Source organism: Garra rufa, chromosome 3 (genome assembly GCF_049309525.1).
Source record: "Garra rufa chromosome 3, GarRuf1.0, whole genome shotgun sequence".
Lineage (NCBI taxonomy): Eukaryota > Metazoa > Chordata > Actinopteri > Cypriniformes > Cyprinidae > Garra > Garra rufa.
In genome coordinates, this window is record NC_133363.1 from 48,018,862 (window position 1) to 48,044,181 (window position 25,320).

Consider the following 25,320-nt stretch of genomic DNA (forward strand, 5'->3'; position numbering starts at 1 on the left):
TATAATATTGTTAGAATGTTCTGTTTCTGACTCACTAGCTCTGCTTCTGCCTGTTCGGTGCACATATTGGACCCGAAGGGCTGCTATGATGCTCTGTGCAGCTGCAGAGAGAGGGGCTGCGTTCAGACTGCTGCAGAGGTAGCTTTCCATCTCATTTGCTGCTCTCCTAATCTGTCTTAACCCTGCAGACACACAGCAGTACAATCTAAGCAGGTGCTAGATTCAAATCAGACAACAAAAGGAATAAATGTACACATGCAACACAATAATTGGCTGCTGTCATAATCTTACACTACACAATACATGAGCGGAAATCCATTGTTCCAATGTCTGTGATTCAACTCAGATCTATCAAAAGGTAATACACGCAGCTGGCTGGTGCTTTTTTGTAAACGAGAAAAAAAATCCTAAACACATTGAAGCAAAGAATCAAACTGCACAAAAAAGGATTCGCTCAAACATTGAGAATACAAATTGTTTATTCACAAAGATACAACTGTTAAATCACCAAAAACTATGAGAAACTTGACTTATACAAAGTGCAGCACATTTGCTAAAGTACAAATGCAAATTGATGTGAAACAAATACAAATTTTACATACCAGAACAATAACTTTTAGCAGATAGCAGAAATCAAGAAAATTAAATGAGTATATCAGATCTACAGAGCTCCATAACAGAAGCAACAATGGTCCATGTCTGCATTTTTTTTTTTTTTTTTGCAGCAGCAGCAGCAGTGACCTCTGTATTTTTGGCTGGGATTCTACATAACCCCTGCTTGAGCTTCTATATCTCTCACTGCTCTGTTGAGCAGTCTTGGGTCCAGATGGAAATAAACATACAGCTCCCTCTCTCTCCTCAGGGTGGCACTGCGTTCAAGCCTTCCCCGTTTGGCCTTCAAGTCCCCAACTATGTCTTGAAGAGATGTGTACAAGGCCTTCTGCTTGACCTCCAACTCATCAAGAACTATTGTGAGCTCCTAAACAGAGAGTGGGTTGCAAAAAGTCAGACAGAGAGCAGGAGGTGCCAAGTACAGACACAGACAGAAAGCGTGACAGGCATAGTAAGAAATAGAGAAAGAGTTTGAGAAGGTGAAACGAAGAGCAGAATACAGAGAGAGAGAACTGGAGTTAAATACAACTTGCAATTATTAGTATTCTGCTTGATAAAAATCTGTTAATGAAATAGACATTCAAATCTACACATGAATTCTTCATTAGCATTCATTGCTTTCTGTGTACAAAGTGATAAATATAACTGATTTAGACTGCAGTAGTATAGACTGCAATAGGATTATCATAAATAAATTTAAATTCTGCATTACAATAAGAAGGGAAGATGAAAAAATATATTATATTTCAATGAATTATGTGTTTGTTTTTAGTGTCATCCCAGCTTCTTTGACCATCTTCATGGCAAATCCAGGTTAAATATGAAAATAGATAAAACAAAACCTAGACAAGATGTTTTAGATCCATATTTATTAAAACTTATTTTGTTAAAAAGCTTTTCAAGGGTGTCAGGAGAACAAAGGTGTGTTCAGAGGACTAGAAATATCAGTCCAATAAATTGTGTTTCACAGACAGTGTGTTGTGATGATGACAGGAAAGAAAACAGAAGCCATAGGCAATTTTATACCTTTTCACGAAAAATAAAAACATAAAGGGCCAGATATACTAACAGTTCATGTCTGTGCAAACCCTCTTTTGACATTAAAAAAAACTACTGTTAGTACCAGTCAAAAGCTTTTTTTTAAATGTTTTTTAAAGAATCTCTTCTGCTCACCAAGCATGCATTTATTTGATTCAAACTATAGCAAAATCAGTAATATTGTGAAATATTTTTACTATTTAAAATAACAGTTTTCTATTTCAGCATCATTACTCCAGTCTTTAGTGTCAGTCTTTGGAAAGAAATTACAGAAATTAATACTTTTATTTAGCAAGGATGCTTTAAATTGATCAAAGGTGATGACAAAGACATTTATAATGTTACAAAAGATTTCTATTTCAGATAAATGCTGTTCTTCTGAAATTTATATTCATCAAAGTATTCTGAGAAAAAAAAAAAAAAAAAAGACTATCAGAATGATTTCTAAAGAACCGTGGCTTGAGTTAATGATGCTAAAAATTCATCTTCAGGAATAAAATGCATTGTAAAATATATTCAAATAGAAAACAGTTATTTTAAATAATAAAAATATTACAAAATGGTATACTTATTGGATCAAATAAATGCAGGCTTGGTGAGCTGAAGAGACTTCTTTAAAATCTTACTGTTCAAAAACTTTTAAAAGGTAATGTAATAAAGGCACAGATTGGCGACCATACGCTAATTCGTGCTGCTCTTGGTAAACTGCGTTGGTCATTATGGATATGAGCAAGTTGTGTTTGTGTTTTAGATCACCTGCAAAACTTTTATGGGATTGCTGTCTTACGCTACTTTGCTCTGTTTAGTAAATCTGACCCATAATCTTAAATCAGCTGATTCAAATCAGCTGAAAAACCCACAAAAAAAACACAGAAAAACCCACCACCAAACAATTACGCCCAACCACTTAGAAGTGCATGTTTTTTTAAGTGGTGAATATGATGATTAATCTGCTCACGTTTCTTGGGATTCATAAGGGAGGATGTTGAAAACGGCGATGAGGTTGAGAAAATAAAGAACAGAAAGACATACCTGTGCATAAGGGCAGAGCTCCAGTGCAGGTGTGGCTATAGCACATACCTGCGGCCTCAGAAGAGGCTGCACAATGTCCGAATACGCCACTTGGTCGAGCGCATCGCGGTCACTTTCTAACCGAGCTCCAACATAGGCTTGTTCTCGTCTAGCCCCATCCAAAGCTTCTTGTACATTGACCAAATCCTCCTGCAGTGTAAAGGCCGCTGTTTCCAGTCTACTATAGGTTTGGAATGGATCCTCTCTCTCCATGGGGGCCTTACCCAACTCGAGCATCTGCAGCAACCTGAGGGATGAACATAAATATATGAAGATATAGTCTTACAAACCTAATCTGCATTACATAGTACAAAACTGTTAAAGGAGAAGTTAAGTTCCATAATGAAAATTTCCTGATCCCCGAAGATGTGATGAAGGTTTTTGAGGAAAACATTGCAGGATTTTTCTCCATATAGTGCTTATTAAATTATTATGTGGCTTATCTCTTTTAATTTATATAATTTTTAACCTCAAGTGGTCATCTTGCACTAGCTCTGGACATTTTCAAGCATTACATAATCATGCTGGAAAGGTCACACGCAGTTAGTTTGTCTGTATACTTAGGTTCAAAAAAAGTAGGGTAGGGTGAACTCCATCTCATTTTCTCTTCCAACTTCAAAATCGCCCAACATCGATGTTTTACCCTTTTTTGTAATTACATTTGAATTCCTTTGCACAACACTGGGTTGTAACTTTTGACTACGTCACATGTGAACTTTCCAACATGAATACGTAATATATGAGGTCAGATTGGTGCAAGACAAGCATTTGTGGTTAAAATTGTGGTTTTACTGTTTTATCATTTTGCAAGACAAGAGCCTTATTCCTCAGCTGGGGTCGTGTAGAGCTCTTTGAAGAAGCTGCCATTTGGACCTTCAAACCACTGGCCACCATAGAAGTCCACTGTATGGAGAAAAATCCTGGAATGTTTTCCTCAAAAAACTTATTTTCTTAACGACTGAAGAAAGAAAGACATGAACATCTTGGATGACATGGGGATGAGTAAATTATCAGGATTTTTTTATTCTGTAAGTATACTAATCCTTTAAACTTTTTTCCACTCATGGTGGGTTACCTGCTAAAGGCTGTGTCCTTGGAGCTGATGACCTGTTGTTTAGCATTAGAACCAAGGTGAGGGACTTGAGTTAAGTGAGGTTGTGTCAGAATGTTTTCTCTCTGAGCAGCAGCTTCTGCTGCCCCCTCCAGCCTCTTTAGTATTTCATCAAGCTGCTTCATCACCCTCTTCCCCATAAGGAGCTCGGCATCCTGGGCCAGACGCACAAGTTCAAAAAAGGCCTTTTGACGAAGAAGCTGGTTGCGAACTTCAGTTTGGCTGGATGTGTAGTAATTTTGCCTGGCTAACTGAAGAGCGAGGTCCCCACGCACCACAGGGATGTTAAGGAGGCGGGCACAGTCTCGTAATGCACAGGAGACTGGGTCTAACATAAGGGACTGAATTTCAGACTGAATTGAGAGGATCTCAGAGCGCAGATCAGGCTCAAGCCTGCTCACCTGTGAGTAGCACAGAGACTAGGAAAGGAAAAGAATGAATATGACAAACATTTAGAGGTATACTTAATTCAGGGGACAAAAAAAAATATTGCTTCAATTGTATCATTAGAAAAGACACACACACACACACACACACACACACACACACACACACACACACACACACACACACACACACACACACACACACACACACACACACACACACACACACACACACACACACACACACACCTATTATCCTCCTCGCAGTGTTTCTCAACTCCAGTCCTCGGGACCCACTGCTCTGCACATTTTGTATGTCTTCCTCATTTAAGGCACCTGATTTTGATCATCAGCTCATTAGTAGAAAGATTCATGAACTGAACTGAGTGTGTCAGACTCAGAAACATACAAAATGTGCAGAGCAGTGGGTCCCGAGGACTGGAGTTAAGAAACACTGCTTTAGAATATACATTGTTATAGCAAATTTCAAAGTCTTTGAAATCAATTTAATGCATTCTTGCTGAATACATTCCTCAAAAAACAAAACACAAAAAACAAATGGTATTATATATATATATATATATATATATATATATATATGCACAGTACTTGTTTCTGTTCAGTTTTTAGGTTTTGAAAAAATAAAAGGCCAGAATGTAATTACATACTTGTGTAATGTAAACCATGTTAATAAGAAAAAAATAGTAAATGTTCTTTGTTTTTAAAGAAGTCTCTTCTCCTCAACAAGCCTGCATTTATTTGATCCAAAGTACAGCAATATATATATATATATATATATATATATATATATAAATATATATAATTTATTTACTATTTAAAATAACAGTTTTCTATTTAATTATATATTATAAAATGTAATTTATTCCTGATTTCAAAGCTGATTTTTTTGCATCATGACTCCAGTCACATGATCCTTCAGAAATCATTCTAATATTCTGATTTGTTGCTCAAAAAACATTTATTATTATTATGATGTTGAAACAGCGGAGTACAATTTTTAAGGTTTCTTTGATGAATAGAAAGTTCAGAAGAACAGCGTCTGAAAAAGAAATCTTTTGTAACATTATAAATGTCTTTATCATCACTTCATGCAAATCAGCATATTAGGGTGGTTAGAAATTAAAAATATATATTTTATATTAAAATAATTTAAATTGTAAAAATATTTCACAATATTACTGCTTGGATCAAATAAATTCAGGCTTGGTAAGCAGAAGAGACTTCTTTAAAAACATTCAAAATCTTACTGTTCAAAAACTTTTGTCTGGTAGTTCATACAAATCATGAAAACTATAATGTTCTTTAATATTCACCTCTGTGCTGCGGTTTAGTCGCTGGATGAGCCACTCTTTTGCTGCCTTGTCGCCATGCTCCTTTGCCCTCTCGTCCATCAGCTGGTACTGTGCCACTAAATATGCCCACTGCACCTGTGCCATCTCCTTCTTCCTGAGCTCCACTAGTCCCTCATCTTCTTCTTCTTCATTCTCACTGCAACAGCTCAGACTTGTCAGCTGGCAGCGATTAGATGTGGAGGTCTCCATCATGTCTGAGATGCCCTGAAAGAACTGACGCTGCGTGTAGGCAGTCAACACTTTGGTAAATTGCTCCTGTTGCTGGAGAAAAGGCTCTAGAGACAACTGAGAGAGGAGCACTGGGGTCCCTGGTTGAGGACCTAATGGTGGAGCAGCTCCATCTTTACCACCTAGGGACTGAGGGTCGGTTTGGAAAAAGCCAGCCAGTTTGGTGGCCTCTTTTGACAGGTTCTCTACAGCTGAGTTGGTGTATGCGTTTTCGGCTGCCAAGGCAGAGTTAGCATCCTTTACTGTATTTCCTCCTTCCTGCAGAAGTGCTTGGGATGCAGAGGAGTTTGCACCCCAGTTGGTAGCTAGCATCTGCAGCTTATTGAGTCTGCGTTGTTTTAGCTGTTTTTCCTTGCGGAGAGCTTGAAGTTCGGTCTCGAGGTCCTCGATTGTTACATTTCCCTCTCCACCCAGAGCAGAACTGCCCTGTGACACTACACCTCCATCTACAGGCAAGCAGGTTTTAAGCAGCTCAGCCAGTGTCACCTCATCCAAGATGGGCTTCCCGGACTTCTGAAGTGCCTTGTATGCTTGCAATTCTTCTGGTGTTAGAACATTGCTGCGGTTCAGGCGGTTGCAGACGACACGTAGGAGGTGCAGGTTATCGGGTGCTGTGTCAAATAACCAGTCAAACTCAGAACCTTTCAGCGCAGACGCCCGTGGGTAATCCAACCGTGACAACGCCTCAATGAACTGAGCTCCATCCAACATGGCTGCTTATTTGAACTCGGCTTCAGAGATATTCCCTTATCCTAAGGCAGATGGTCAAAGAACATTACAGCAAGCCCGACTTATTCTATAAATTCACAAAGAGAAGGCCCAACTGAGGTGAGTGTTGCATGACTGGAAAATAGACAAATACACACTTACTCACATGTACATTACCATTCAAAAGTTTTTGAGGTGGGTCAGATTTTTTAAATGTTTGTGACAGTATCTTGTGCAATTATTTAATCAAAAGTACAATACAAACAGTAATGTTGTGTAAACATTACAGTTTTAAAAAACTTTTAAAATACATTTTAAAACATAAGTACCTGTGATGGCAAACCTGAATTTTTTGCAGCCATTTCTCCAGGCATCAGTGTTACACGATCCTTCAGAAGTCATTTCAACATGCTCAAGAAATATTTCTTATTATAATATCAATGTTGAAACAAGTTGTGGAAACTCTGCTTTTTTTCAGGATTCTTTGATGAATTCAAAGTTCAGCAGAAAGTAGAAATAATTTTTTGTTACATTATAATTGTCTTTACACGTTCATGAGTCCCTAGTTTGTCCTGAACAGTTCAACTGCCCGCTGTTTTTCAGAAAAAAGTCTTCATTTCCCACAATTTTCAGCATTTTTATATATTTGAAGCCTTTCCAACAATGACTGTATGGTTTTAAGATCCATCTTTTCACACTGAGAACAACTGAGGAAATCATTTGCAAGGTTCAAACGCTCACTGGTGTTACAGAAAAAAACATGCATTAAGAGTCAGGGAGTGTAAACTTTTGAAGAATGAATGCGTAATTTTTTCTTATTTTTCTTAAATATCCTCTTTTTTTTCATTGAGTAATTTGAAGATCTGAAGATAAATGTAACTTATTTTGTCATCTGGGAACATGTAAGTACCTTCTGTAGATTCTGAAGGGCAGTACTCAAATTTTTTTTGGGATATTTAGGAAAAATAAGAAAAATTAATTCTGTTCAAAAGTTTACACCCCTGGCTCTTAATGCATATTTTTTTCTTCTGGAGCATCAACGAGTGTTTGAAACTTCTGTAATAGTTGCATATTGGTTCCTCAATTGTCCTCAGTGTGAAGAGCTGGATCTCAAAGAGTTCAAATCATAGACGGGATCAAATACACAAAAATGCTGAAAAAACAAAGAATTTGTAGGAACTGAAGGATTTTTCTGAAGAACATCAGGTAATTTAACTGTTCAGAACAAACAAGGGACTCATGACCAACTATCACTAAAAAAAAAACAAAAAAACACAGCTGTGGATCATTCAGGTAACAACACAGCATTAAGAATCAAGTGTGAGCAAACTTTTGAACAGTGTGATTTTTATAAATTCAACTATTATTTCCTCTTGTGGACTATATGTTTGGAGTTGAAATGGAGTATTTGTATAGTCTCACAACATCTGTAATGGCCTGTATAAGCTATATTCAACCAAACATCTATAACTAACGTTAACTGTGGCTGAAGTTTAACCATTCCAGGTAAACAGGTTACCTTGCTCAGTTTGTTTATCTAAATTTCATCAAACTATTTAAAAAGCTAAGAAAAATGTGCACTTATTTTTATTTTCATGTTCTCAGCTAGATACTTTCAGTTGGGTATGGGTACATTTTGCCAGTTTAACCAAGTAAACCCACATCTTCTGCTACAGTTAGGAAAGATTGATATAAATTACAGATAAACAGCAACGTCACTACAATACTGTGAAAAACAGTCGACACATAAAATAAATATGGAGACATTCAAAATATAATAACCCTCAAGAAAGAAAAAATACACTGTACAAGACTCATAAACAGTAGGAATTTCAGGCACGACTCGGTCATGACCAAAATCTAACGATAACTACTGTACAAACAAATGTCTTTAGCTTTACCGTCAGTAAGACAGATAAATAACGTTATATTTTGAATTTCAAGAGCCGTTAAAAACGAGCTACGTTACTTGTTAAAAGTGTGTATTTAGCTTAGATTGCTCTGCTGGCTAGTTCAGTACAAACGATACTACTTTTGCCATCACTAAAAAGCTGAAAAGCTTTGACAAATAACGTTATTTCACAAAGGAGTATAAAATACATATCCCTACCTTGAAAACATAGATCCCTTTCAATCTATTGCAGTCTGCCTGTCTCGCGTCGCGTCCCACTTCCGAAATGCCCGCCCGCGCTTGCTTTCGTCACATGACGTGGGGTGGTTCCTCGCAAAATATATTATTTAAAAAGGGTATTTTTTCCTCACAGAAAATGCAATGAAGTTTTAATACAGCTTAAAATTGAATAAAAATATATACAGGTGGAAATACTACAAAAGCATTTAGAAACATCTTCAGAGAAGATGATTGACAAACCTAGTCGACCAATCAAATAAGTTCAAAATGTCACCTGATTAAGATTCAGCCAAGACTGTAGCAGTAAATGGTGGTGGGAGGGGCTTAAGCACGTTTGTTACTGTGTACGCAACAGCAGCAAGAATAATAGAGGAACAGAGTGCTTGTGTGTGTTACATTAACAGGTATGTATCTTAGGAAAGTCGTATTAAGTTATTTTGATTATCACAAACTCCTGATGTGATCTGTGAGCAAAAGCAACTGCGTTTCGTGGAACAGTCTGTAGTTTTGAACGTTACATAACTTTACACTTTGCATGTAAGATATTTATACATGTGTGCAATATTATTTTCGTTTATTTTTACAGTTGTTTCCAACAAATAGAGCCATGGTTCAAGCCAAAACCTGGATCCTCAAGCAGCACTTTGAGGGCTTTCCTAAAGACACCGACTTTGAGCTGAAAGTAGAGCAGCTCTCAGAGCCCAAAGATGGAGGTATGTGATCTTCAGATTTCACATTTTCCCCTATTTGCTCTATTGCATACCAAGTGACATTTACTCTTGTTTTTCAGAGGTTCTTCTGGAGGCAGTGTTTCTTAGTGTGGACCCTTACATGCGGTGAGTGCTGAAGCTGTAATGAACAGGTGCACTAACATCTGCATTTAAGGTTGTGTTGAAAAAGTGCAGTAAAATTATCCTGAGCCTACGTGTTTGAAAATGATTCCTTATCTGTGACCCTTGACCACAAAACCAGTCATGAGGCCATTTTGTTTTAAATATTTGGCTGAGATACAACTATTTGAAAATCTGGAATCTGAGGGCAAATAAATTGAAATACAGAGAAAAATCACCTTTAAAGTTGTCCAAATGAAGTTTATTAGTTCAATGCATATTACTAATAAAAAATAAAGATTTGATATAGTTATGGTAGGTAATTTACAAAATAATTTTGACCCATATGTGTATTTGTCTATTGCTACAAATATACCCATGCTACTTAAGACTGGTTTAGTGGTCCAGGGTCACATTTGGTTTGTTATGAGTTGTTTGATGCATAACTACTTTCTCTTAAATATGCAATTTCTAGTTTTCTATCTGTTTAATTTCTTCTAGACCATACAGCCGTGTTCGAATGCAAGCAGGAGATGTGATGATTGGAACACAAGTTGCCAAGTAAGAGAAATTAACATTTTGTCCCATAACAGCAGCAACTGACTAGCTTTAGTCTATGAAGTCTCTCTCTTTAACATTTTGAAAGAAACTGACTTTTTGATCACTGTAAAATGGGAAGTTTCCAACAATCTGGTTCTTTTCATCACAAAGAAAAAGCATATGTGACGCATTTGCTGTCACTTGACCGTTAGTTAAGGTACTTTGTTATAAACAGATCAGGAACTGGCACAAAGTTCAAAGTAGTGCATGTTTATACTTTAAGAGTGTAAATAATTTATAAGACCAGTTAAATAACATATGTTTGTATTTAGATGGGACAATGCCTCACTTTCTTTTTAAATCATATTGGAGTTGATGGTTTAAAAAACACTTTTCTGTTTGTGTTGTTAATCTACTTAATATAATCAATTAATTTGTAAATCAAAGTCTCTTCCTTCTTATATTTTGACTGTAGGGTGATTCAAAGTAATAATCCTTCATTTCCTGTGGGCTGCCATGTGGTTGGTCGAGGTGGTTGGAGAACACATACCGTGTCAGATGGGAGTGATCTCATTAAACTCTTGGAAGACTGGCCTCAGGATGTCTCCCTCTCCCATGCGCTTGGAGCCATTGGCATGCCAGGGTAAAACTCGCTGTTTCTTTCAAACGCACTATTGTTTCTTTTACAAATAAAAAGGAAGGTAGGTCAAACATTTAATCCACTCTAGTCATTATCTGATGTTTCATTTAAACACATGATAGATCATCATGTGTGAGTAGATATGGCAGAGTTCTGAGAAAAATGGGTGTTTTGTAAATCACTGGCTTTATGCAACAAAAATTTGTTGCCCACATGTTCTCTTGCTTTTTTGAGAGTTGTTTTGGATCGCTTTCTTAGTGTTTTTGGCATATAGCAAATGTTTTTTCTTTACTAACTTTTGACAAAAAGAGGGAATAACTTAACAGGGCAGTCCACACCACATCTATAGACCAATTTGGAGTAGATGTCACAGTTACGTCACTTTCAGCTGCATGTGAATTGTGGCAGCAGAAAAATGCTGGTAACAAGTGTAGTGAAACGAGTAAAAGCCATGGAATAAGAGAAAAAATGTATTATTCTTTTGGATAGTAGAATCAGAATGCAAAACTCCTTTATAGAACACAAAAATGCCATTTGAGCAGACGTTTAAACGGACAGACTAATGGGTGAAACCTGCTATGATTAGTCTACTTTTAAAGCATAAATTTGATTTAACGATAGGCATTCATAATATTCACATATGCAGTTCATAGGGGACATATTCTATGCGACCCTTGACGACAAAACCAGTCTTAAGTAGTACAGGTAGCTATAGCCAAAAATACAAAATTGATTTTTCTTTTATGGCAAAAATTATTAGGATATTAAGTAATGATAATGTTCCACAAAGATATTTTGTAAATTTCCTACCATAAATATATCGAAACTTAATTTTTGATTAGTAATATGCATTGCTTAGAACTTAATTTAGACAACTTTAAAGGGGATTTTTCTCAATATTTAGATTTTTTTTGCACCCCCCAGATTCTAGATTTTCAAATAGTTGTATTTTGGCCAAATATTGTATTGTCCTAACAAACCATACATCAATTGAAAGCTTATTTATTCAGCGTTCAGATGGTGTATAAATCTAAATTAAAAAAAAAAACCTTATGACTAGTTTTTTGTTCCAGGGTCACATATTAGCCCTACAGTTACAGCATGAAATACTATTTAGACCTACAGTGCCCTCCACTAATATTGGCACCCTTGGTAAATATGAGCAAAGGTGGATGTGAAAAATAAACCTGCATAATTTATCCTTTTGATCTTTCATTCAAAAAAATTCACAAAATTCTAACCTGTCATTGAAGTAAAACAATAGAATCTGGGAGGGAAATCTCATTATGAAATAAATGTTTTTCTCTAGTTAACGTTGGCCACTATTATTGGCACCCAATTATTGCAACGTCCTTTTCCCAAGATAACAATTCTGAGTTTTCTCCAACACTGTCTAATGAGTTTGGAGAACACCTGAGAAGAAATCAGAGACCATTTCTTCATACAGAATCTCTCTAGATTCTCCAGAATCTCTTTATTCCCAGCTTCGTGTTGGTGCTTCTTCTCTTCAGTTTCTATACAGGGTTCAGGTCAGGGAACTGGGACAGCCATGGTAGAAGCTTCATTCTGTGCTCAGTGACACAATTTTGTGTTGATTTTGATGTTTGTTTTGGATCATCGTCTTGCTGGAAGATGCAACCATGGCCCATTATAAGGTTTCTAACAGAGGCAGTCAGGTTCTGATTTTTTTATCTGCTGGTATTTGATAGAATCCATGAAGCCATGTTTCTAAACAAGATGTCCAGGACCTCCGGCAGAAACATAGGCCCACAGCATTAAAGACCCAGCAGTATTTTTAACCGTGGACATGGGGTACTTTTTTTATCCCTGTCTGCACCAAAACCGTTTAGAGGGTTAGCTTCCAAAAAGCTCATTTTTAGTTTCATCTGACCATAGAAGCCAGTCCTGTTTGAAGTTCCAATCATGTCTGACAAGTGAATATGCTGAAGTTTGTTTTTGGATGAGCCAGGAGGATTCTTCTTGAAACCCTCTTAAACATGTGGTGATGTCGGGGCTGTTTGATCATTTTATTTTAGGCTTTCTGACCCCAAGACTCAACAATTCTCTGCAATTCTTCAGCTGTGATCCTTGGAGAGTCTTTGGCCACTCAAACTCTCCTTATCGTGCATTAGGATGATACACACATCCTCTTCTAGGCAGATTTGTAACATCTTTAGTTGATTGGAACTTCTTAATTATTGCCCTGATGGTGGGAATGGGGATTTTCAATGCTTTAGCTCTTTTCTTACAGCCACTTTCTATTTTGTGAAGCTCAACAAACTTGTTCTGCACATCAGAACTATGTTCTTTGGTTTTACTTCTTGTGATGGATGATTAAGGGAATTTGGCTTTTGTGTTCCTCATATTTATAATCCTGTGGAACAGAAAGTCATGACTGGACAATTTTATATTCCTAGCCACCCTGTTGTGCTAAAACAATTGTAATATTAATGGGAATATACTTCAGAGATATCTTACTTACATGTAGACAAATTTCTAGGGGTGCCAATAATTGTGGACAACGTGAACTAGAGAAAAACATTTATTTCATGAGATTTCCCCCTCAGTTTCCATCATTTTACTTAAAGGAAAGGTTAGAATTTTTCAAATTCTTTGACTGAAAGATCTAAAGGATAAACAATGCAGGTTTATTTTCACAGTCACCTTTGCTCTTATTTACCAAGGGTGCCAATATTAGTGGAGGGCACTGTATAACATTTTACATTTACCTATTTTATCTCAGAATTCTGAATGCAAGTTTATATTTCATATATTTCAGCCTTTATAACTCAATTTAACAAAACAATAGCAAATTAGTCAATTCTGAGGAAAAAAAGCCAGAAGTGTAGATGATGAACCATAGCTGATGAACCATAAAAACATTGACAGCCAATCAGAACCCATCCAGGCTTTAAGACGCTTGAGTATTTAAAGCAGCAAATGACACTTCTGCAGTGTGCATTTGTTTGGTGCACCACATAGCAACTTTATATGATAAAATGATACATGGATATATAATAAATAACATTAATTGTGCCACACAGGTTGACTGCACTCTATGGTTTGGAGGAGGTCTGTGCCATCAAACAAGGAGAAACCTTACTGGTAAATGGAGCCGCAGGGGCCGTTGGTTCTGTAGTGGGTCAAATTGCCAAACTAAAAGGCTGCAAGGTTGTGGGTTCAGCAGGAAGTGATGAAAAGGTGGCTTACCTGAAAGAGCTGGGCTTTGACCAGGCATTCAACTACAAGACTGTCTCCTCTCTGGAGGAAGCACTGAAAAACGCTTCACCTGAAGGATATGACTGCTACTTTGAGAATGTAAGAATTGACTGGTACTAATTGATTAATAATATAGACCAGTTTGTAATCTTGATTATTCAATGATTTGGTTTGGTTTTCAGGTGGGTGGTGCTTTTTCGAGTGTTGCTATACCACAGATGAAGACATTTGGGCGTATTGCTGTGTGTGGAGGAATTTCGCTATACAATGACACCAATCCACAAACAGGTTTGGTTAACTTTTCATGTGTTTCCTGTTTTAAACCAGTAGAGTGTGCTCTGAATTACCTTTATGCTATATAATCCATTCCTCCATATACAGAGGGGAATTTTTTTTTTTTTTGATCCCCTGCTGATTTTGTACGTTTGCCCACTGACAAAGAAATGATCAGTCTTTAATTTTAATGGTAGGCTTATTTGAACAGTGAGAGACAGAATGACAACAAAAACAATCCAGAAAAACGCATTTCAAAAAAGTCAGCAGGGGATCAAATATTTTTTTTCCTCACTGTAAACAATACACAAACTGCTTAGTCACCATTAGTGAAAAATTAAACTAGACATAAATTGGGTAGACATAAACTCTTGTCTATTTACAGCAGTGAGAATGTGTATTTGGCTTTTTTAGGTCCTTATCCACACCTGCACATGATTTTTAAGCAGTTGAAAATGGAGGGTTTCTTGGTGGGCAGGTGGGAACATAAAAATAAAGAATCACTGAAGCGAATGTTGACCTGGATGCAAGAGGTACTGTACATCAGAATGCTTTGTTTACCATACAATAATATAAAATGCTTGATCTAAATACAATCATACAATCATAAGTATCATATATTGATAAAGATGCAGAATAATTTGATCTAATGGTTTACAGGGAAAGCTGAAGTGCAAAGAACATGTCACTGTGGGGTTTGAAAACATGCCGGCTGCGTTCATGGGGATGCTGAAGGGAGAAAACACTGGAAAAGCCATCATTAAAATCTGATTGCAAGTGCTTAACGGATTTTCTCATTAAACTATAATCTAGCCATTTTTGTTATTGATTCTGCATTAATAACTGCATATTTTCATGTTGTGTCCTTTACAAATAAAATCTCTTTTTTTGTAAATCAGTGTCACATTTGCCCTGTTCCCTAAGACAGATATAGACAAAGCAGGAATAAAATTATATTTTTTCTAATACTAGAAGCAGTAAGGACGTTTGGTCCCAGAAGATTCACGTGTGTCGGTCTAGTAAGTCTGTTACCCAGCACTATTCAGCATTTATTAAATTCTGTCATAAAAAAACACTTATTTTTCAGCAGGATATGCTGAGTCATCATGAACTACATGAACAACAGCATATAAATCATTAACAGTCCTTGAACATTGAGTGAGATTTTTAAAAACACTCCTGCAGTTTGATAAGCATGGTTATAAGGTTACTTCACAATAAAACTGTAAGTTCATCCATTATCCTTCAAATCTGTTTAGGCTTCACTGTTGATGTTAAGGGCTGCATAGTCTAGTAAACATACAGACAAGTAAATAATGACACTTTGTAGAGGAAGTTTAAAGAAGACAAGGTTTCTTAGAAAGTTATTTTCATAAATACATGCATGACCTTAAAAGGGAAAGTAAAAAGAAATCAGTATTTTTACTACCTACACTGCTTGTTGGGTGGTGATGTACAATGACACAACACAAATGTGTTGGTCTCCTGTAATAAATCAGTAAACACTGACATCTTGTGGCTATTTATGACAGAATCGTAAATAGTAAATGTTCATTAAAGGAGAAGTTCACTTCGGAAATGAAAATTTCCTGATAATTTACTCACCCCTTGTCATCCAAGATGGTTATGTCTTTCTTCATTTGAAAGGAAATTTAGTTTTTAAGAAAAACATTTCAGGTTTTTTTCTCCATGTAATGGACTTAAAATGGTGGCCAACGGGTTGAAGGTCCAAATTGCAGTTTCAATGCTGCTTCAAAGGGCTCTACATGAGGAATAAGGGTCTTATCTGGCAAAAAGAAGTCATTTTCTAAGAAAAATAAAAATGTATATACTTTTTAACCACAAATGCTCATCTTGCACTAGCTTGATCTCACACATTATGTAGTCATGTTGGTAAGGTCATGCGTGATGGTGGCGGAAGTACCAACCCATTGTTTACAAAGCGAACGTGCAAAGAAAGTTAAACGCCCTTTACAAAAATAGGTAAAGCAACAATGTCAGATGATTTTGAAGTTGGAGGAGAAAATGAGATGCAGTTTTAGCCCTTTTTTTTAACCAATCAGAAGTGAAGAGCTAGTGCAAGATGAGCATTTGTTGTTAAAAAGTATATTAATTAGATTTATACAGTAGTCAACATTTGAAGTGGATCAAAACCTTATATAAAATTTGTCCTAAAACCAAAAAGAATACCCATTCTTATCTTAGGACAACTTTCGATTAACTTTTTTGATCCACTTCGAATGTTGACTACTATATACTTAAAGAAAATGGCAAATCGTTTCACTAGATAAGACCCTTATTCCTCGGCTGGAATTGTGTAGAGCCCTTTTGAAACTGCAATTTGGATCCTAATTGATGTCTGCTATATGGAGAAAATCCCTGAAATGTTTTTCTCAAAAAACAAACATTTTTTTGCGACTGAAGAAGGACAGACATGAACATCTTGGATGACATGAGGGTGAGTAAATTATCAGGAAATGTTCAATTTGAAAGTCAACTTCTCTTTTAAGCAGAGATGGGAGCATCTCTTGTGTAAGGCAGATGTATTTCATCTATGATAAAATTTGTATTATGGTCATATAATTAGAATATCTTCAAAAAGTTGATTTAGTTCACTTATTCCATTCAAGAAGTGAAACTTGTATAATGTGTACATTCATTCCACACAGATATATTTCAAGTATTTTTTTCTTTTAATTTTGATGATTTTAACTGACAACTAATGAAGACCCCAATTCAGTCTCTCAGAAAATTAGAATATTGTGAAAAGGTTCAGTATTGAAGACACCTGGTGCCACACTCTAATCAGCTAATTAACTCAAAACACCTGCAAAGGCCTTTAAATGGTCTCTCAGTCTAGTTCTGTAGGCTACACAATCATGGGGAAGACTGATGATTTGACAGTTGTCCAAAAGACGACCATTGACACCTTGCACAAGGAGGGCAAGACACAAAAGGTCATTGCAAAAGAGACTGGCTGTTCACAGAGCTCTGTGTCCAAGCACATTAATAGAGAGGCGAAGGGAAGGAAGAGATGTGGTAGAAAAATGTGTACAAGCAATAGGGATAACCGCACCCTGGAGAGAATTGCGAAACAAAACCCATTCAAAAATGTGGGGGAGATTCACAAAGAGTGGACTGCAGCTGGAGTCAGTGCTTCAAGAACCACTACGCACAGACGTATGCAAGACATGGGTTTCAGCTGTCGCATTCCTTGTGTCAAGCCACTCTTGAACAACAGACAGCGTCAGAAGCGTCTCGCCTGGGCTAAAGACAAAAAGGACTGGACTGCTGCTGAGTGGTCCAAAGTTATGTTCTCTGATGAAAGTAAATTTTGCATTTCCTTTGGAAATCCCAGAGTTTGGAGGAAGAGAGGAGAGGCACAGAATCCACGTTTCTTGAGGTCCAGTGTAAAGTTTCCACAGTCAGTGATGGTTTGGGGTGCCATGTCATCTGCTGGTGTTGGTCCACTGTATTTTAAGAGGTCCAAGGTCAACGCAGCTGTATACCAGGACGCTTTAGAGCACTTCATTCTTCCTGCTGCTGACCAACTATATGGAGATGCAGATTTCATTTTCCAACAGGACTTGGCACCTGCACACAGTGCCAAAGCTACCAGAACCTGGTTTAAGGACCATGGTATCTCCTGTTCTTAATTGGCCAGCAAACTCACCTGACCTTAACCCCATAGAAAATCTATGGGGTATTGTGAAGAGGAAGATGCGATATGCCAGACCTAACAATGCAGAAGAGCTGAGGCCACTATCAGAGCAAGCTGGGCTCTCATAACACCTGAACAGTGCCACAGACTGATCAACTCCATGCCTCGCCGCATTGCTGCAGTAAATCAGGAAAAAGGAGGCCCAACTAAGTGCTGTACATGCTCATACTTTTCATGTTCATACTTTTCAGTTGGCCAAGATTTCTAAAAATCCTTTCTTTGTATTGGTCTTAAGTAATATTCTAATTTTCTGAGATACTGAACAGGGGTTTTCATTAGTTGTCAGTTATAATCATCAAAATTAAAAGAAACAAACACTTGAAATATATCAGTCTGTGTGGAATGAATGTATACATTTTACAATTTTCACTTCTTGAATGGAATTAGTGAAATAAATCAACTTTTTGAAGACATTCTAATTATATGACCAGCACCTGTATATTCAAATACATTTTAGAATAGCACATTTTATGTAGTGGTATATGGATGGAATAATCTTTTAGATAGGATCACACTGCTTTGTTATAGAATATATATGCAATGTAATGGTTACAAGGTCACTTCAAAGTCATGCTGACTGTGCATAAAAAACTGTATTTTGATACATCTACAAATAGCAACAAATAAGTACATGAAATACATTTTTATCCACGAGCCAACAATGTTCAAGTTTACCACTCACTCTAAAATTTATAAAAATTTGAATGTCTCTGATACGAAATTCACAACAATTCTGAAAATTGTGACATTTAAGATAAAGAATAAATCTGCACTGGATAGCAGGTAAAACCTCCTCTCCTATTAGACTGTTTATAGCATTAGCGACAAATATGTTGTTATTAATATTTATTTAATTACATTGAAAGTCCCAGGTAAACAATATTCATTGTACCCAGGTGAGACATACACTACCTTTTCTATTATTATAGTATAGAGTATAGGTTATAAGAATTTGCAATGTCATTTATGTCAATAAAGACATTATTATGTAAGAGTGTTCTTTGTCATTGCTACAATAAAAGCAAGCTCTGTTCTCTCTCAGAACAACTTCCAGTTTGAAGAACTGAAGAACTTTGCAGCTTCTGACATACAATCATGGTTAAAGCAAAGACGTGGATCCTCAAAAAACACTTTGAGGGCTTTCCTAACGAAAGCAACTTTGAACTGAGAGAAGAAGTTCTGCCAGAGCTTCAAGATGGAGGTATAGATAATTCATAGATTTGTCTTTTTGTATACATGTGCTATGCCTCTCTGACTTATCATAACTTTTGCTTTAGACGTGCTTGTGGAGGCAGTCTATTTAAGTCTTGATCCATATATGAGGTAAATATGTCTTCTCTACAGTCCTATTAGAAAACATCTATTTAATGTAGTTCTATATGTGTTGTACCTGTCTATTTTTAAACGCCTTGGTTTGTTTCTTTAGATCTCTGAGTAAATTGTGGATAAAAGAGGGGGATGTACAATATGGAACTCAGCTGGCAAAGTAAGGAAACAAACTATTATTACTTAAACATCTAGGAGCTGTTGCTCAAGCTGTTCAGCCACTCATCAATGTGGTTTAAGTTGCATCAACTTTTGAAGACACTTCCACTTCAATGACTGGAAAAACATCTTGAGCAACAGAAAAGCTGTGGACATTTTAGACAATTTGTATGTTTAGGCTATTGCATTAGTAAGTTTATGTGAGAAAACAAGTATGTTCATAAACAAAAACAATTCATATGACCATATCAATATATTAACTCACTGTCTTGCAGGGTAGTGAAGAGCAAGGACCCTGCATTTCCTGAGGGATGTTACGTGGTTGCTAATTGTGGATGGAGGACACACACCGTAACCAAAGCGAAGGGTCCAGCCAGGCCCATCTTGGCTCGGATAGTATCCGAATGGCCCAGTGATATTTCAGTGTCCCTGGCCCTTGGTTCCTTGGGGATGCCTGGGTAAAGTAATCACGACTGCTAGAAACCGATTTAAAAGATGGCACCACACACAACCATCACTTTATTCAAATTGTTAGGCAATTCTGTGTTGTTTTAATTGAAATATAATATAATTTTTATTAATCCCTTCCCTATTATCCTCTAGTTTAACAGCTCTGTATGGCCTGGAAGAGGTATGTAAGATACAGCCTGGTGAGACTATTCTGGTGAGTGCGGCAGCAGGTGCTGTAGGTGCGATGGTGGGCCAAATCTGCAAGATCAAAGGCTGCAAGGTTGTGGGATCAGCAGGAGGTGAAGACAAGGTGGCATACCTGAAAGAGCTGGGCTTTGATCAGGCCTTTAACTACAAGACTGTCCCCTCACTGGAGGATGCACTGAAGAATGCTTCACCTGAAGGATATGACTGCTACTTTGAGAGTGTAATTAATGTTATATGTGTATTTTGGTCTAAAATACAGTTTGCTATTTGTACAAATCTTCTTAAGCTTTTTTATTTGATGTTCTTTAGGTGGGAGGGCCCTTGTTTACAGCGGCACTGAAGAACATGAAGCCAGGAGGTCGTATCGCTATCTGCGGTGCAATAGCCACTTACAATGACACAACACCACAGACGTGTATGTCGCATTCTACTTAGCCAAATGTCCGCCAGACTTTGTGTTCGCTTGCAAACGATTTGGTCAGTTACCCAGCTGCACGGCCATATTGGCAATACTCGGATGTAGGCTAAACAACAGCAACGTTGTTGTGCTAATTTATGCTGTCTAAACCAAGCCAAAAACGTGGACATTGCTAAATCATATAGAGAAAGACTTAGTAAGCAGGAAAGGGTGCAATATTTTAACAAAATAAAGTAATTAGGTGGTAAAGATACATAGATACACAAGCCTATTTCACCTGTCTGACCTGAAATGATAAGAACAAATAGGAATGTTGTCAAGATTTTTGGAAATCCTAGTTCAGTTTGGCCAACCACAAATGCATTTTGTTCTTTAGACCATTTTTTTGCACTCTTCTCCTTGATTTGTTTTAACTTTTGGCAGTCTGTAGTACTCCAAATGTTTTTTCTCGTTCCGACCGACTAGTACAGCCCAAAACATGACAAAAATGGACTATTTTCAGCAGCAGTAATCAGCAAAATATGCGAGTTTCGAGGAGTGCAGTGGCATTGTTTACGTTCAGTGCCGCCAAAATGGCCAATTGATGACGCATCGTGCAAAAACACTATATGAGACAGGAACCGGGCGAACGGAAAGGGTCTGAGGGGAACAAACTAAAGGGGGAAAAAAAAATCAATGTTTTAATATAGTTACACATTTCAACCACTAGAGGACAGTATAGGATGTGAAAAAGCCCTAAGCAGTATAACATTAAGATACTGAATTTGTTTGTTCTGTCTCATAGGTCCTTATCCTCATCTTGAAATAATTACACGACAACTGAAGATAGAAGGCTTTATGGTGAGATCTTGGCAACACAAAGATGAAGAATCTGTCAAGAGACTGCTTAAATGGATGAAAGAGGTAAACTGCTTTAAAAATAAACCTGCTTTCAATCAATGAAATGTCATGAAGTTGATCATTATCGTTGCACCCTTCATTGGATAATTGCCATTACACAGCACATAACAGCAACAGCTTGTGGTATGTAAACACAATAAATTGTTTTCCTGCAGGGCAAACTGAAGGCGAAGGAAGTGGTCACTGTTGGCTTTGAGAACATGCCAGCTGCCTTCATGAGGATGCTGAAGGGCGACGGACTTGGGAAGGCTATTGTTCAAGTCTGAACCATGCTTAGAAATCTGTTTACATAAAATACAGTGACATTTGGATAACCTGAATATTTGTGGACAGTAACTAGTCTGTTTGTGTCAAAAAGGTCCAGGGAACCAATTTAAACCCATACTTGTACACTTCTTTTTTTGGAGAGTTTTAACTGTTTTTCACTGCAATATGTTTGCAAATAAAGCCATGTAAAGCCTCATATTTACGTTGGTCATATCTTCCTTGTCTGATTAACAATGTTCATTATTTCTGTAATTTTTCCCCTTTTGGGTTTGTAAAAAGCAAAAAAGATTTTGACATTGCTATGCCATAAACAGTTCTAAAGAAACACATGTAAACAACTTATATGGCCAGAAAAAGAAGAAGAGGGATGATCCAAGATATGATTCAAAATATGTCAGCAGGTCACTGCTCTAACATGCAGATATTTTGGTTACTCCTCACATGATTCAGTTAGTTATTATGAAACTTTGTAACCAGACAAGTTTCACAATTTACACAGCTTTGTTATTGAGGCGTAACTGTACAGTTTAAACTCTTAATATTTCATGATTCTATGAGTCTTTGCACTTGAAGTTTGTGAAACAGACAAAACGACAAAATGTTTGTTCATGAGCAGATATGTCTTCAATTAGATTAGTGTTGGTTGTGGCACAAAAAGTAAATTGAATGCTATTTTTTTTGACAGAAAATGGCAACATTGAGTGAAAAATAATAACAAGCGGGTGATTTCATTTCACAGCCACTAGAGGACAGTTAACAACAGGACATGAATTCAATAATCCATTTTATTATTTTAAAAGGGTTGTATCCAAATGAAATACTGTTACTCATTCAAGATATTATCCTGGATATTAAAATCATTGTGTTGTCTTATTTAACAATGTGTTTTGGCTTATTTAACAATGAATATACAGAAGCAGAGGGTTTGAGGGTATGAGTCACAGTGATTCTGTATAATAGGAAGCATTTGCTCATTAAATAAGACTGAGAACATGTCAGCTGCTTTCATACAAATGATGAGGAGTTTTCTCCTGTGACAGTATAGTTTAAATGTCTACAAAACTCTATAAAGACATTGAATGTTCTTTGTTTACTATTTGATGCATTATACATTTGCAAGAATGTGTTTGCATACAAACAGGTTTTATAGTACAGTTTAGGAATCCACCACTACTCTCGATGACGTCAGGAGGCGTACTGTAAACCCGGAATCTGTCAAGTCATTCTGACTTGCTCATAACAAATCCAGGATTAGTGATTGTCCTTCAAGATAAATGAACATGTTTCACTCCTTATAGAGGTCACATATAAATATTTATGCCACAAGCTGCGCAAAATGTACCTATTTCGCATTTGCTGAGCTTTTTCAGCTGATTATGTATATTTGTAGCGTGTAGTGGTAGGCGGGGTCACAGGACCTCATAATTCTATGATTGGATCGTTGTCTTCATTGGAGGCGGGGCTACGTGACAGTCTTCATATCCGGCGCTAATGACACGAGCCACTACTGACTGTTAATGAAGCAGGAGCTTTTCAGAAGACATTCACAGTAGTCCAGGAGAAGACACATCAAAATGATCATCGTAATTGAGGATAAGGTAGGTATATAAAAGCAATATTTTAGCTGCTACTTTGATTTGGACTATAACTCTTTGTAGGTAATCTAAGGATTTTGGATTATGATGTCTATGAAAATATAGATATTCGTTAATAACTTCGTTAATAAAATGTTTTTTAAATGCATATGAAGCTTTAAATGCATGTAATTTTTTTTGCAAAATGCTGCTTGCGGAACAAATGTGGGCGGGAACGTTTACACACAAGAAGATGTATTGGTTTCTAGTATTTCACAGAACCTCAAAGGAGAGTATAATAATAAGTAAGGAATGAGATGTACATTTGTTCTCAGTTAGGCTACTTTTTAAACAGGATATAAAACTTTTTCTGTTTTGACTGTAAACACCAGTACAGTTATCAAGGGAGATCTGACTGAAATCGGTTCTTACAAAGTGTTCAGTTTAACAACTGAATAAGTGGTTGTTTATTTTCTCACGTAATTACGTCACGACGTAGTCTCTGATATCCCGGTGTCTTATTTGTCTAAATGCTTTAAAACGTTGCAATAAAGCCACATAAAAAGTGTTCTATTAGCCTAATACGTGTGTTTTTGTAATTTCCTGTGATAATTTCAGCCATACTTCACCTCATAAATGTACAATTGAGCTTAAACCTAAATAAAATTTACAGTCAACCATAAAAAATATAAAAATTTGGCTGTTGACATTTCTGTAGAATGACCCTAAAAACTCGAATGACTAGAAAAAAATATTCGTTGAAAAATCGGATATCCGTACTCACACAAGCTGCTTCTCATAGATCTGTCCTATGGATGAAGTGTCTTTCTGGAGTGTTTTGGTTCTAAACATGCAAAATTCGAGGATTAAACATGATTTACATTAAATTGATTTACGATTCTACTCAGAAAGTCGTAAAGAAAAATGCATTCACGTGTACACATATTTTACCATCAATGTGGTCAATTAGATATTGATTTACATTAAAGTTAAAGTAGTAAGTGCTTGTTTTGCCTAAGTGTAATTTCATTCAACAGCAAATGAATGATTTCCCAGTATCTCATACCGAAAGCATAAGCTGTGTCACCCCTTTCTCTTCTTCCTGGTACCTGGCAATTATGGCTCTTTTGTAAATATTTGAAAGTCTCAGTCACTCTGATAAAACCATAGCGTTATGACTCATCGCCCATTCCAGTGAACCTCAGCGGGAAAGAATGTGTCGTGTCAGTTTTGCAACTGAATCCAAAAATGTTTCTCCCTCTCTCTACAGGCTGCGTTCGACAACGCTCTGAAAAATGCCGGTAACAAGTTGGTGGTGGTAGACTTCACAGCCACATGGTGCGGGCCCTGCCAGAACATCGGTCCATTCTTTAAAGTGAGCAATGATTCATACATACACTTCTGAACATGTCGCCGCATCCGAGATTCAGAGTGACATCTGGAGCTGTCATGTTTGTTCTATGGAGACCTCCGGAATAACCGGGAGTGGCTCTGTTGTTGTGCTGTTGTCGGGGCAACCGTTAGGGAAGCTTCCTTAAGAATTAAAACGTGAATCTCTCACAGAATGCAAATGAGAGGCAGTCCTGATAAAAAAAAAAAGCAGCTGAGAAGACCAAAAAAAAAAAAAAAAAAAATGGCGGATTTATTTCTTGTACATATAATGTACTCACCCCCTTGTCATCCAAGATGTCTTTCTTTCTTCAGTTCAGTCGTAAAGAATTTATGTTTTTTGAGGAAAACATTTCAGGATTCATTCCATTTAGTGCCCCTGAGTTTTAACTTCCAAAATGCAGTTTTAACGCAGCTTCAAAGGACAGTAAACGACCCCAGCGGAGGAATAAGGATCTCATCTAGCGAAACGATCGGTTATTTTGTAAAAATACATCCATACAATTGATATACTTTTTAACCTCAAACGCTCGTCTTGTCTAGGTCTATTTAAACTCGTTTTTCCGGTTTAATATAGTTAGGGAGTGTCGAAAAACTCTCATCTTATTTTCTCCTCCAACTTCAAAATCGTCTTACATCGCTGTTTTACATTTTCCTGTAAAGGGCGTTTGACCTTCTTTCCAAGTTCACTTTGTAAACCCTTTGTGTCGGTACGCCTGCAGCTATGTACGATGATTTTGAAGTTGGAG

General features: G+C 36.9%; 5 protein-coding genes across 5 annotated transcripts in view; 3 read left to right on the forward strand and 2 right to left on the reverse strand.

Moving 5' to 3' along the window:
• The window catches only part of poln (polymerase (DNA directed) nu), a 55,567-nt gene extending 55,417 nt beyond the window's left edge, over positions 1-150 (reverse strand). Inside the window, exon 1 of the mRNA XM_073835795.1 lies at positions 36-150. Coding sequence (XP_073691896.1) covers positions 36-150 — 115 coding nt within the window. The remainder of the gene's footprint in view (positions 1-35) is intronic.
• A 373-nt stretch (positions 151-523) lies between these two features.
• haus3 (HAUS augmin-like complex, subunit 3) lies at positions 524-6,621 on the reverse strand. Its single transcript, XM_073837472.1, has 4 exons — positions 5,553-6,621; positions 3,797-4,251; positions 2,683-2,968; positions 524-979 (listed from the first exon to the last, which is right to left on the reverse strand). The coding sequence occupies exons 1-4, from the start codon at positions 6,528-6,530 to the stop codon at positions 764-766; spliced, it is 1,935 nt and encodes a 644-aa protein (XP_073693573.1). The 5' UTR covers positions 6,531-6,621; the 3' UTR covers positions 524-763.
• A 2,355-nt stretch (positions 6,622-8,976) lies between these two features.
• ptgr1.1 (prostaglandin reductase 1, tandem duplicate 1) lies at positions 8,977-15,123 on the forward strand. The gene is made up of 9 exons (XM_073837211.1): positions 8,977-9,062; positions 9,245-9,371; positions 9,449-9,494; positions 9,990-10,049; positions 10,504-10,671; positions 13,713-13,986; positions 14,070-14,175; positions 14,575-14,693; positions 14,821-15,123. The coding sequence occupies exons 2-9, from the start codon at positions 9,266-9,268 to the stop codon at positions 14,929-14,931; spliced, it is 990 nt and encodes a 329-aa protein (XP_073693312.1). The 5' UTR covers positions 8,977-9,062; positions 9,245-9,265; the 3' UTR covers positions 14,932-15,123.
• Positions 15,124-18,906: 3,783 nt separating this feature from the next.
• ptgr1.2 (prostaglandin reductase 1, tandem duplicate 2) lies at positions 18,907-21,784 on the forward strand. The gene is made up of 8 exons (XM_073837212.1): positions 18,907-19,082; positions 19,159-19,204; positions 19,308-19,367; positions 19,642-19,824; positions 19,970-20,243; positions 20,333-20,438; positions 21,226-21,344; positions 21,497-21,784. The coding sequence occupies exons 1-8, from the start codon at positions 18,977-18,979 to the stop codon at positions 21,605-21,607; spliced, it is 1,005 nt and encodes a 334-aa protein (XP_073693313.1). The 5' UTR covers positions 18,907-18,976; the 3' UTR covers positions 21,608-21,784.
• A 1,267-nt stretch (positions 21,785-23,051) lies between these two features.
• The window catches only part of txnb (thioredoxin b), a 5,347-nt gene continuing 3,078 nt past the window's right edge, over positions 23,052-25,320 (forward strand). Inside the window, exons 1-2 of the mRNA XM_073836284.1 lie at positions 23,052-23,206; positions 24,453-24,557. Of these exons, the coding sequence (XP_073692385.1) occupies positions 23,183-23,206; positions 24,453-24,557 (129 nt within the window). The 5' untranslated portion in view covers positions 23,052-23,182. The remainder of the gene's footprint in view (positions 23,207-24,452; positions 24,558-25,320) is intronic.